This window comes from Macrobrachium nipponense, chromosome 17, assembly GCF_015104395.2.
Source record: "Macrobrachium nipponense isolate FS-2020 chromosome 17, ASM1510439v2, whole genome shotgun sequence".
NCBI classification, from domain to species: domain Eukaryota; kingdom Metazoa; phylum Arthropoda; class Malacostraca; order Decapoda; family Palaemonidae; genus Macrobrachium; species Macrobrachium nipponense.
The window spans coordinates 87,735,597-87,748,392 of NC_087210.1; the positions used below are offsets into that span (position 1 = coordinate 87,735,597).

Below are 12,796 nucleotides of genomic sequence, written 5' to 3' on the forward strand. Positions count from 1 at the left end.
ATTGTGTATCTATTATTCAAATGATTGATTTCTTTTAAAGCTGTGACTTTTGTTGTTTAGTTCTGTATTAATTTGGGTGATTGAAGATAACGCAAAAGTAAACCTCTTTTGTAATAGGTCATTTATAGTTTGGATACTGTATGAAAGTTTAAGATATCGAGAAGTAAATAATGATAATTTACTCTACATTTTAGATTACAGTTAAAAGTAAAATGATGAAGTGTTCAAGGATGCAATCATTATATTATCTACATATACTGTTACTATATAAGTTGATATGCCTGGTAGGGGATTCATGCCATCAGTGCACCTCATTCAGTGCACTGTAGACTTAAGGTTCTATGCTGCGTCCCTTCAGCCCCTAGCTGCAACCCCTTTCATTCATTTTTCTGTACCTCCATTCATATTCTCTTTCTTCCATCATGCTATCTACCCTCTCTTAACAATTGTTTAATAGTGCAACTGTGAGGTTTTCCTCCTGTTACACTTTTCAGACCTTTTTACTCTCAATTTCCCTTCCAGCATTGAATGACCTCATACGTAGGTCCCAGTGCTAGGCCTTTGGCTTGAATTCTATATCCATTCCGTACCAATAAGTTTCTATGATATTTTTGTTTAACAGGTGAAGGCTCGTGATGAGGACTCGGGGACCAATGCAGAGATTAATTACTCGGTGTCAAATGATCACTTCCGGGTCGACAACAAGGGTATAATATACAACAAAAAGACCCTTGATGCAGATGACAATAATGCCTACTATGAATTCACAGTTACAGCTACAGACAAAGGTAATGTTTGGCCTTGAAATGATTATTGAAGCATAGTGAAAATCAAGTGATGTACAACCAGTAGAAAGTAAGATGGAAATAATATATAATTATTATTATGAGTAGCTTGTTCTCAAGTCAAATATCATTTTACTGCTTTTGAAATTGGGAATTAAAGGCACGCCATATAAAAAATGTGTAGGTAATGATGTGAACATTTTATCATAGATAAGTATACAGTAATTTTTATTCCATATCCAACTTGGAGCAGTAAACATTTCTAAGAGGAAGTACTGGATATTGTATTACATTTATGAGTGCATTTTAAGAGCCAGTTTTCTTTTCCCTTTGCTAAGTGTAGTCTTAGCATTTTCCTACAGGACTGTTTTGCCGGCAAGTTTATACCTGGCTGATTCCAGTTTTGCAATGTGTCTAAAGCAGTTGGTATATTTTTATGAATTGTGTGCGTGTGTTGACAACTTGATGCAGATGATTATTTTTCAGCATTACCATTGTGAAAATTGTGCACCCAAATGTGTTTTGAGGTGATTATGTACAAGTAGAATATGGTTTATCAAGATTATTAAGATGATATTTACAATGTTATTCTTTGATTGTAGGTGAACCATCGAAGGAAGGCACTGCTACAATCCGAATCTACACCAAGAACAAAAATGACGAAGAACCCAAATTCTCACAACAGGTGTATACTCCTAATGTTGATGAGAATGCAGGTCCAAACACTTTGGTTACAACCGTTGTAGCATCTGACAAGGATGGTGACAACGTGGAGTTTGGCTTTGTTGGTCAGGCCCGTAAATCTGGACAGTTTTCCATAGAGAAGATGACTGGTGTCATTCGTCTACACAGTGGTCACATCTCATTAGATCGAGACAAGTATGAACTGAATGTCACTGCAGTTGATGATGGAAATTGCTGTATGGGAGGACAGCAAACTAGACATACCTCAACAGCAGTTGTTGTGGTATTCATCACAGATGTCAATGATAATAAACCAGTGTTTAAGGACTGTGCATCCTACCATGCTAAAGTAGAGGAATCGGCTCCAAATGGTTCTCCTGTCATCACAGTCCATGCTACTGATGAGGATAAAGGTGTTAATGGACAGGTAAATATTTCTTTTGCTAGATTTTCATGATGGAAACTCATTTAATTTTGTTGGATGGAATGTTTTTGATTTTGTCAACTTGTTGTTTGGCCATAGAATAGTTCTCTGTGCTTTAAATGAAATTCCAGAGAACCACCCTAGTGTACATTAAATTGCAATGCTGGATTAAGAGATCTAATTATTTTCTGTAATCACCAGGTTCGCTATAGTATTGTACAGCAGCCAAATCAGAAGGGTACAAAATTCACAGTTGACCCAGAGACTGGTGAGGTAACAACCAACAAAGTGTTTGACCGTGAAGGAGAAGATGGCAAGTTTGTTTCTGTGACAGTGAAAGCAACAGACAATGGTGATCCATCTCTGGAAGGTGTCTGTTCATTTACAGTGGAAATAACGGACATAAACGACAACCCACCCCTCTTTGATCGTCAGGTAAGTACGACACGATAAATTTTCCCTTAGATTTACAGGGCTGATTAGTGCTTTGATAGGAATTGTTACCATGAAGCTTATGTCTAATCAAACTATAATGGCATTGCCTTGTTTTTATATTTAAGGGATTTTTTGTTTTGCTTGAATAGTACAAGTGGGAGAATTTCTGTACATTGAGGTATAATAGACTCATTATGATAATTCAATTCTTTGCTTTTGGTATTACAGTACCCATAGAAACTAGACTAATGATGCATTCTGTCATTTTTTCAGAAATATGTTGAGAATGTCAAGCAAGATACGAATGTTGGTACAAACATCTTGCGTGTATCTGCATCAGATGAGGATGCCGACAATAATGGAGCCATCGTTTATAACTTGACCTCAGCTTCTAGTCCTGGTGATCTTGACTATTTTGAAATCCAGCCTGAATCAGGTTGGATCACACTCAAGAAACCACTGGACGTAAGTACTGGAGTACTGGGTGTAGAAAAGGCAAGTTAGGTAATTCTCATTTACTTTTAAAAGACCAAGAGTTAGCAGTTTATCTTGTAATGCAGTAAACTTTTAAAATAATTTTAGGAGTCAAGATGGAGTGTTATGTGACTATTGATTAGGTTGAGGGTGTGAACTGATCTTACCGAGATTTTGCTCAGTAAATATTTTATCTTATAATTATAGACATATATAATTATAGACATATTATTTCATACTTGAACAATGTCTAAGTTAGTACCAATATACGTAATTTTTATTTGATTTGGTTCAGATTGATTGAATTTGCAGAAAACATTTTTGTTTAGGATATCCTTTGCTGATGGAAATATCATTTGAAAACAGTTATGTGGGGCAAACTGAAAATTTAGGAAGTGGTTGTGGGATTTTCTTTTTAATATTATTGTTAACAGAATTTAGCAAAAAATATCTTATATATGTTTATGATTTCTAATTGTGATGAAAGTACAATCCAGGTGTAAAGATTACTGTAATGGGATTAGCTACATATCCAGTAAAAATGAATTCTCTAGACAGGTTGGTTAATTTGAGTACTGCATAATGTCATTGATAGAATTCTTTAGATTATTATATAGAGAGGCTGATCAAGTAAATATAGTTTCAATGTGAATAATAAAAGACAAATACTGTTTATTTTGGACATATAACATTTTAATACTTTCATTTCACTGGCTTTTTCAAAACATGTTGGAAAATTCTATCCAACAGATTTTGCTTTTGCTTTGTTGATTTGAATGTTTTAGTATGATCGTTGCGTGTGTGCATAGCATAGGAGTGGCGTGATACTTAAACAAAGCAGTTTTCATAGCTTTGGATTCTGGACACAAGAATGTGTGATTAAACTGATTGATGATAATTGACTTGAGACCAAGAGTTTTGAATTGATCTAGTTTGATTGTTCCTAGTCTAGCAGCGTATATCTGTTAGGATCAACAGACATTGATGCTAACCCTTGGCACTAACATATTTTGATTATAACAAGTGCTATACAATGGTCATGATAATGAATACATTATACTGTTTTGAGTGATTAATGCTCTGTTTCTATCATTTGATTCAAGTCATGTCTGCCTATTGTAAGTAAATGTGTGCCAGTAAGTATCACAATATGAGGTCCATAACCTACAACCCACTTTTAGTGCTACTATATAGCTTGAACCACGTATGAGAAATCCTGTTCATATTAACGTGTCTCTTCATTTGCTAACCTATTTATTAATCATTTCATCCTCCATATTGCAGGATCACTCTACCTCAGTCTTATTAGGTATCGGTATTTAAAGTAGGCTCCACATTGATACTGAAAATATTGGTTTTTCAACAGCTTTCTTAAAGTAGCAGGTTCACTACCAGGATGACCCTTAGTGACAGTTATTGCTCCCAATGTAGTTGGAAATGTGGATCTTTTCATACTTTGTTCTTGAAATAGGTATCCAGTTTCTATTGTAATTCAGTGATCAGGTATATAGTTTATTCAAACAAAGGTAATTTGCCAGAAGAAGCTTTTTGAATATTATAATGTCCATTTATTCATTTTGTAATTTACAGTAGAATTATAGATTGCTGATTTATATAATTTCAGAATTTTGTGTTCATATTTACATTGCAAAGCAAACTTCCTTTGTTTGTAATTTAAGATCTGAGTAGGACCTGACATTTTTAGTCTTGTGATGAAGTCAAGTGAAGGGCTTTTCTGATTATTACCCTCGCTAAGTCAATCTTTGATACATTTATTAAATTTGCTTATGTAGTCCCTGTCAGGTATATTTGTAATGTTTTAATATTTTCTATTTATAATGTCAACATAAAACAAGCAATATGTAGATGGTAAGACAAGTCACTGAAAGGTCATAGTGAGACAGATTTTTCACTGTCTTGTGTTCAGGTTGGTTATTAATGAGAACACCATTTTGTTTTAATGCTTTGTATGTAAAAACTTGAGTGTAAGACATTTCTTCAATTTTTTGGTAACTATTTTTTAGCCCTGTTCACGTCTATCTGTGATACTTGAGTGACCCTCCTTGAAAGTCCCTTTGTTTGTCAGGAACTTTGTCTTTTATGTCCCCATCTGTATTCAATTCCTGTTTACTCATGTTTTTCATATCTGCTCAGTTTTTATCATTCTTGGCATCTTTTTTATATTTTGTCCTTGCTGTATGATTTGGTACTGAGAAGTACAGTATATATTTTGAACTCTGACTTGCCATTAGGTTTTGAGCCAATTTTTCTTTTTATATTCAATTTTTTTCCACCCCACCCTGATTTTGACCTTGTGACTCGTTCTCCCCCGTGTGACGGATGTGGTGAATGTTGTTTGTCTGATTAGCGCGGGGATTACGAAGTGGTAGTCCTGGCTGCAGATCAGGGGAAAGTCCCCCTCACGTCCGAGGTGTTGGTTCAGCTAAGTATCGTGGACCGAGCCAACCGCCCTCCGGTGTGGGATCAGCAGGTCTATGATCCCATCACCATTCCTGAGAACATTAGTGTGGGTCATACCATCTTCTCCATCAAGGCCAGGTTGGTAGTGGGCGGTGGATGATGCCCGGCGGATCACTAGTGGGCCACTAACCCTTCTTCCTCCTCTCCTGGGCCCCTCCGCCAGGCCAGTCCACTGCCAACGTGTAGTCACTACCCAGCTCCCACTAGTTACTAGCTAGTGTTGCTGTGTTGCTAGGGGGTCTGCTGGGCTGGGCCAGGGGTAACAAACCTTACTAACACCCACGCCCCCTGCAGCCTCTTCTCTGCCGCTTATAGTGTACACTTTTTTTCATAGTTTCAGCGCAGTTTTAACCTGTGGCAGATTTTTTCTTTTCTTTAAATTGTTTTTGTTTATGCCTTAAAGATCCTAAGGGTAGATTAGAGAGTCTACAAAGACACTAACATTACTAACCCTAATGTTCGCTCTCTCCACAACTGTGCACAGCGAGAATCGTACCGACTGACTGCCGTAGCTCAGGACCGTGGGTTTCCTCCACTGTCTCGCACGGTGGATGTTCAGATCGATGTAGTGGATCGCGCCAACAACCCTCCTGTATGGACCCAGTCCATCTATGGCCCCATTTACATCAAGGAAAACTTGCCAGTAGGGGCGGGAGTTATCTCAGTGAAGGCCAGGTCTGTTGAGCTGCTCGACCAGACCCTTTGGGCCTGTCTGCCCCCGCACGCGATGGTCTGCTCCAGCAGGCACTCCACGCTCACTTTTGATGACACTCTCATTCCTAAGCATTTGATGATTATTTTTTTGTCTTTTCACAAGTTTTTTAGTCCTAGGATGTATTTGTAGAGATAAAAGATTAACAGTGCCTTGTGATGATTAACATGTAATTTAGTCAAGTTAGTGTCAGCATGAGACCATTAAGTTGTGAGCGTGGAGTGCTGCTTCAGATGTCCGGGCTGTTTGAAGATTTGGAGCATTTGGCACGCTGACCCGTTGCTCCCAAGCCCTGCCTCAGCAAACATGCATGAGTATCATAGCACGTACCTGCCAATTGCATGACAACACCCTTTGCATGATCAGCCTTGCATGCTGTCTTACTTTCTCTCACTCTCACCTGTTGGTTAGGACTTTCCTCTTTTATCAGCTACTAATTCTACTTTTTGTTTTAAAGTAATATTTTTTATAATTTTTGTATAAAAGCTTTTACAAAACCCATTTTTATAGGGTCTGTGTGTAATAGAACTGCACTAGTGTAGATATAGGTATAGAAATGGCCAGTTTGATTTTTATTTTGTTTGCAATGTGAGTTGTAGATGCAGATCTAACTGAGTGCTCAGTTTTATATACAGTTCAGAACGTTATGTTTAGATCATAGAAGCGAATAAGTGTGCATTATTTGAAGTTTTTGCTTGTGATTTAACAGAGAAATTCCTTATTCCTCTCATTTCATAGAATGTCAGTATCCATTTACTAATTGTTTAAATAGGAATCACTCAAAGGACAGTGTGATAGCATGATGAATTTTGCTTTGATAGATTTATGTGAATGGTTTGACTATTGTTTGTTGTTTGGAAAGTTTTTTTTGCATACTCAGGATGATTTTCAGCAGTTTAATGTGCAAGTAGGCCCCAAATTTTTTAACAGTTTTGAATAACATTAGGTACCACTGAAAGTGATTATGATTTATTCGATTTTTTTTTACCTATTAAAGATATAGTAGTAGCCCGGAGTTAGAGCAGTATTTCTATGTTTTTAGCTCATAGTGCAATAGGCAAAGGGCTTGAGGGGCTACAATATAAGCGAAATGACAAGTATGCTGATTTCATGAATGCCTATAGATGTCTTGAAGAGGATAAGCAAACCTTGGTGAGACACTGGCTCACTCTAAGTTCACTGTCTCTCTCATCATCTTCACTTCCACTTTGATGTTCCTTTGTACAGTGCCTGTAAAGTGGATGAATATTTTCATAAGAAGTGTTTAATTCAGTTGCCTATTTATGTCATCGGATGTGTGGTTAGAACATAGTGATTTCAGTTTGCTGAGGATGTGGTCCGCAGTGTTTTTAAGTTGGACTGAGGCTGGGCGGCCCACATACCATTCACAGGAGCTATTTAGTCAAGATCGTTTTTTGGCCTTGAATAGCACAAGTACGGCAAAAAAACGTTGCGAGTGGATAGAAAATGCACCCACCTGATCTGGCCTCGCTCTTATCAAGTAATAGGTCTCACTTTGCCACTTTTAAATTGTTATTTTTCAAATCAATTAATGTCTGTTGAAGTAAAGATACTTAGTTACAGATAGTCCCTTACACTAGATTTTTCAGAGTATATCTTTTTCCTCAACAGATGTTAAGTTGGCTTGGAACATGAAGGATTTTAAAGTGACAGTTTGTACAGCACAATTGTGGCAGAAGATGTATTTTTCTCTTTTTTTTTTTTGCACAGTCTTAATAACAAACACACACTTTTTAGGCTTTTAGTAGATGCACTAAATAGATCCACCAAGCAAGAAGTGCACTTCATATATAAATGCATAATAGTTGCTAACTTGGAAATAGACCAAGAGTAGCGTGATGCAGCATATTGATTACTAGTCTTCAGAGTTAACTCTGCTGCATTTGCCATCCTGTATTTGAGGTATTAGCTCAAATTGCTTTCATTTTAGTTTCAGAATAGACCAATCAGATCATAGTCATTAGTTTAGCATTAAGTAGGGAGAAATATTAGTCATCAGTCAGTTAAAAATGAGGATGTTTTCTACTAGTTTTAGGAATGATATTAGAATAGGTCTTAAATTTATAGCTATGAGCTTCCAAGTAGAAAAAGTTTTTCTGTACAGTTCTAATGTTTACAATTTATTGGAACCGTTTTTCTTTGGTAAATGTAAGTTGCACCTAGAAAGTGCACATAAATCATGACTACACATACTATCCAAACACTTTTGAAAAATAGAGCATCATCACGGGAAATCTAGCATGCTCAAAGTCATTTTTACTTGCACAAGATGCTAACGATTTTAATTCTTTGTTGCTGATATTCCATAAGCAAGTTGTTTTCGGTCATGGGACTTTAATGGGTAACTGGTCACCTCAGAACTGGAATTCTTTGCTGCCTTTATTCAAGTCCTCTCTGTTTTATATTTACTACCTCAGCACTGAATGGAATATGGGTTATTAATTGATAAAAACCCTTTGCACTCCCAAAAGAAGTGAGTGGTTGTTTGGACTGCTCAGATTTAATTTTCTTCTTCTGTATATTTTGTGTTTCAGGAATTTGGGTTGCTTATATAATTTAGATTTTGGGATATGAAGAGTAGGTAATAATTTGTGGCATATTAAGAAATGTACAAAACAAGGCTACACTACACTTTCAATGTCCTTTTTGTTGATGGTGATGGTGGTGGGTCAAATAGCTAACAGTATATACTTTATAGTACTTATTAGGTTTTTAATGTGTATCAGTGATATACAGCAATGTACTTTACAAAAGCAGTATTCATTCACAGAAGCAAAGATGTGTCATATTCGAGTTGATTGTAATACCAAACCCTTCATTATTAGTTTCTTTCTTGATTTGATTATATTACCATACCCATCAGTATAAAGAATATTCACATACATTAGACGAGTGGTAAAATAAGATACCTAGATCAAAGGAATCCAGTAAGTTTTTTTTTAAAAATGGCCTATAATACAGGTTTGTTTTTGTGAAGGTTGATTCCAGCAATAGATTAGTTCCACATGTGTTTATGGAATGTTTCATGCTTATTATGAGAAAAATAGTAATTTTTGTTGCAGCACCAGTTTACTTAAAGTCAACCAGAATAAGAGTAATTTAAAATAGTTAGGAAACAGTAGTACGAATTGGTTTTGTATTGTTTGGATATTATGTGTGGTTTTTACATTGCAGTCACATTTTTTTAATGGTTCCTCAAATGGGTTTTGAAAACTTTTGTTAGATTATAAGTTGAGATAAAATGTAAATATAGTTGGTTACTGTACTGTTTACTAAAACCTGTATGATATGAGTAGGTCTTTCCAAGTTTACTTTTGAAAATTTGATATTTCTTGAGCTAACCGGTCCCCATCATTTTTGGGTACATCAATACTACCACAGCTCGGGAATAGAGGACAATCCGGTTGTCTTCTACCGAATCATCAGAGGATCCACAGCTCAAACAAACAAGCACGACACATTTTACCTGCAACAGCGTCCTGACAATGGAGACACTTGGGCTGACATAAAAGTTAACCACCCACTCGATTATGAGAGCATAAAGGAATATAATTTGACTGTGAGAGTAGAAGTAAGTTATATGTAAATTTTTTGGGGTCATAAATATGTTTAATTAATTTTTTCGTAAATATTTTTTCAAATTAGTTGTATTTGCTTGTTTAGAGGTCCTGTGATATTTTTGGTGTGATAAAGTAAGGTTGAGGATTTAGTCATGAGTTACTGTGAGTTTTGGGAATGGTTACAGATCAGTAGTGCTAAATATTATCAGGTGAAGTAAATTTTAAATATAAATAATAGTACTACTTTCAACAAACATTTTATGTTATTAACAATTTGCGAAATTATTGTGACTTCTCAGAATAATGGGCCACAACAGCTGGCTTCGGAAGCTACAATCTATGTTGTCTTAGAGGATGTGAATGATGAGATCCCCTTATTTACTGAACGAGAACAAGAAACAGTTCTGGAAGGTGAACCCATCGGAACAAAGGTTACCCAGGTCAATGCTATTGACAAGGATGGAACCTATCCAAATAATGAGGTGAGAAAATACATCAGTAGAAATTTGGTTTTTGGATTTTGTTGGTAATGAAGATGAACATTATCATAGTTCATATGATTGTTAGGCTCTAAGATTTTATATTTGCTTTTTACAGGTACTTTATCGCATAGTGGACAGCCCCAGAAATGAAGGAAGAGACTTTTATGAAATAAGGTGAGTTTAGAAAATTTGGTTTACACTCCATGGGCATTGTTTATTGCATTAAAGAATTATATTGCATTTGACAGTTTTCAGTTGCCATTTAACTGTAATGTAGTTGACCTTTATAATTGCCGGACTGCTGTAAATTGTGGCTGATTCATCATATAGTGTGTATTATGTGAAGCTTTTATAATCTTTACTAATCCATTTCTGTATAATTTGCTCTTCAGAGAGAGAACTGGCGAGATCTTTACCAGAGTAGAATTTGATAGGGAAGAGAAACAAGCCTATGCTCTTGAAGTTGAGGCACGAGATGGTGCTGCTTCTGCTCGACCAAATGCTAATGGACGTCCCAATACAGGTATAGTGATATGATAATGGCTTTTTCATTTTTGAGTTTGTTATGCTTTTATTCTTCATCGTACTTGGGTAAATGAGAGGAAATTCTGTGCTATAAAGCAGCTGAACATTTCTCAAAATGGTAATCTTTGAGAAATGCTGGTCAGAGGCAGCCCACGCTGAAGGTTGTCAAAAATTGGAATGCGTAATTTACTTCAGAAAGCTAATATTATCTGTTATTTTGTAGGCTTTGCTGCATAAGACTAGAATCCATAGAAAGTCAATGAGTAGTCAAAACGATATACAAATTTCGATAGGACCATTCTAATGGCAATGGTAGAAGTAATTAGAATGACACTATCGTGTTACTGGACCAAAGTCCAAGACTGAATGAAATGACCAAATGCAAGTGAAAAGCTTCCAAATCATTATAACTCATAAACTTTTCAGTACGCATCTGTGAGGTATAAGTAAGCATTTATTTCCTATATGATTAGATTTATCACTGCTCAAAAAACATACTCTTCTTAAACTGATATAGTCAGTGTTAGTAAAGCCAACTTCAAATTCTGAACAATATTCAAGCATTCCCAAGAAAATTTTTGAACATATTGATACATGCTGTTGTTAAATTGTTCATTTAGACATAACAAAGTGTTTTTAAAATTCATTTGATAACTGGATGAGGATACACTGCGATTGAATTGAATTACAGGGTACCACAAAAAGTGATCAGGAATGTCAGAGTATAAATCTCTTTAGAGTTCAAAACTAAGTTGATTTTGAACAAAACTATTTGTGTTTTAAGGATTCAGGTTGCTGTAGAAAATTTTTATGTATGGGTGGAAAGAGTTTATTTTTTTAATCTTGTTATGGTTACTTTAAAAAAAAAAGAATCATGGCCAGATTTCAAGAGAGGAGTTACTTGTTTTGTTGAGGACCAGTCAAATCGAAGGCCATTTTTATCAGCAATTGAATTTTGATCGTATTGGCAAAAGATGGGAGAAATGGTTAAAAAGATAATGTTCTGTAAAGTGATTCATTCAGGAGTGTAAAACAATGATACATGAATTTTTGGTATTTAGAAATGGGCACTTGTAGTGTAAGGCATAAGTCACATTACTTTGTAAACAGTTGTGAACCTTTTGGACAATTAATGGAATAGTGGAAGAAACTGTAAGAAAAGGTGACAACAAGATCAGCCAAATGCTCTTTAAAAGAGTAAGGCATTTTAAAAAAGGAAGACATAGGTATTAATAGCAAATCAAAGAGGAGAGCAAAATGAATTGTTGATGAAATTACTTGAGGTTAATGGGAAAGAGGAAAACTTCAATATCGTATATCGTGGATGTTAAATTAAAACAGATTATAATAATGTAGAAGGGGGAGTTGAAAATATAATATTACTAAATGGATAAATGATTCTAATTTGAAGAGAGGAAAGGGGAAAGGAATTTGTGGTAATTGTTTTAATATGCAAAGGTTACAAAGGGAAATTGAACAGAATTTTTCTGACTTTATAGTGTTTAATGATTTTGCATTCAGCAACCCCCCCCCTCTCTCTCTCTCTCTCTCTCTCTCTCTCTCTCTCTCTCTCTCTCTCTCTCTCTCTCTCTCTCCATTTTCTCGGTTATTCCCATATTACTAGTACAGTACAGGGCCAAGTATCTTTTATGGATTGTTTTAATTCTAATTACTGGGTTTTGATCATCATAATGTATGAATCATCTCCATTTTCATTAGTGTCTGTAATAATATGAAGGATTTACATGTGATTACTTTACCGTAGGAGTTGTTTGTACATATACATATGTATGTAGGTAGGAATGGCCAGTCTTGCTGTACTTCGCGTCTTTCTGTCGTCCTGTTATATCAACGATTTTTTTCCCCTAAGTCTCACTTATTCATCTGCGATTTTCCATCGTTCTCAGACGTTGTAGTTCTCTTAAGTTCAATGAAAATGCTGACTAACTACTTTTAGGCTCACAAGGGACATACCTTCGTCAGGTAACCCAAAGCACTACTGTAAACAGATACACGAGGGAGTTGTTTGAATTTGACCGCCGATCATCTTGGTCTTGCTAATATCCAGTACCCCTCTCGCTAATATCCAGTACCCCTCTCATGCTGTGTGAAGCCTTTTATGAAATACTGTAATAATTGAGAATCCTTTTGTGTTGTAATGGGGTATTTTGGCATCATTGTTATAAGCAACGATATCTTTACTGATATCTAGT

At 35.8% G+C, this 12,796-nt stretch overlaps 1 protein-coding gene across 10 annotated transcripts in view; it reads left to right on the forward strand.

Annotated features, from left to right (window-relative positions):
* The window catches only part of LOC135196433 (neural-cadherin-like), a 352,116-nt gene that overhangs the window by 278,791 nt on the left and 60,529 nt on the right, over nucleotides 1-12,796 (forward strand). For 3 of the 10 annotated variants that reach the window (XM_064223257.1, XM_064223259.1, XM_064223256.1), the window contains exons 7-16: nucleotides 623-788; nucleotides 1,388-1,896; nucleotides 2,095-2,328; nucleotides 2,602-2,793; nucleotides 3,906-3,938; nucleotides 5,768-5,958; nucleotides 9,398-9,587; nucleotides 9,876-10,058; nucleotides 10,174-10,232; nucleotides 10,451-10,581. In XM_064223257.1, the coding sequence (XP_064079327.1) occupies nucleotides 623-788; nucleotides 1,388-1,896; nucleotides 2,095-2,328; nucleotides 2,602-2,793; nucleotides 3,906-3,938; nucleotides 5,768-5,958; nucleotides 9,398-9,587; nucleotides 9,876-10,058; nucleotides 10,174-10,232; nucleotides 10,451-10,581 (1,888 nt within the window). Of the gene's footprint in view, nucleotides 1-622; nucleotides 789-1,387; nucleotides 1,897-2,094; nucleotides 2,329-2,601; nucleotides 2,824-3,905; nucleotides 3,939-5,170; nucleotides 5,362-5,767; nucleotides 5,959-9,397; nucleotides 9,588-9,875; nucleotides 10,059-10,173; nucleotides 10,233-10,450; nucleotides 10,582-12,796 lie in introns of all 10 variants that reach the window. The other 7 variants (XM_064223264.1, XM_064223262.1, XM_064223260.1 and 4 more) reach the window with 3 other exon arrangements.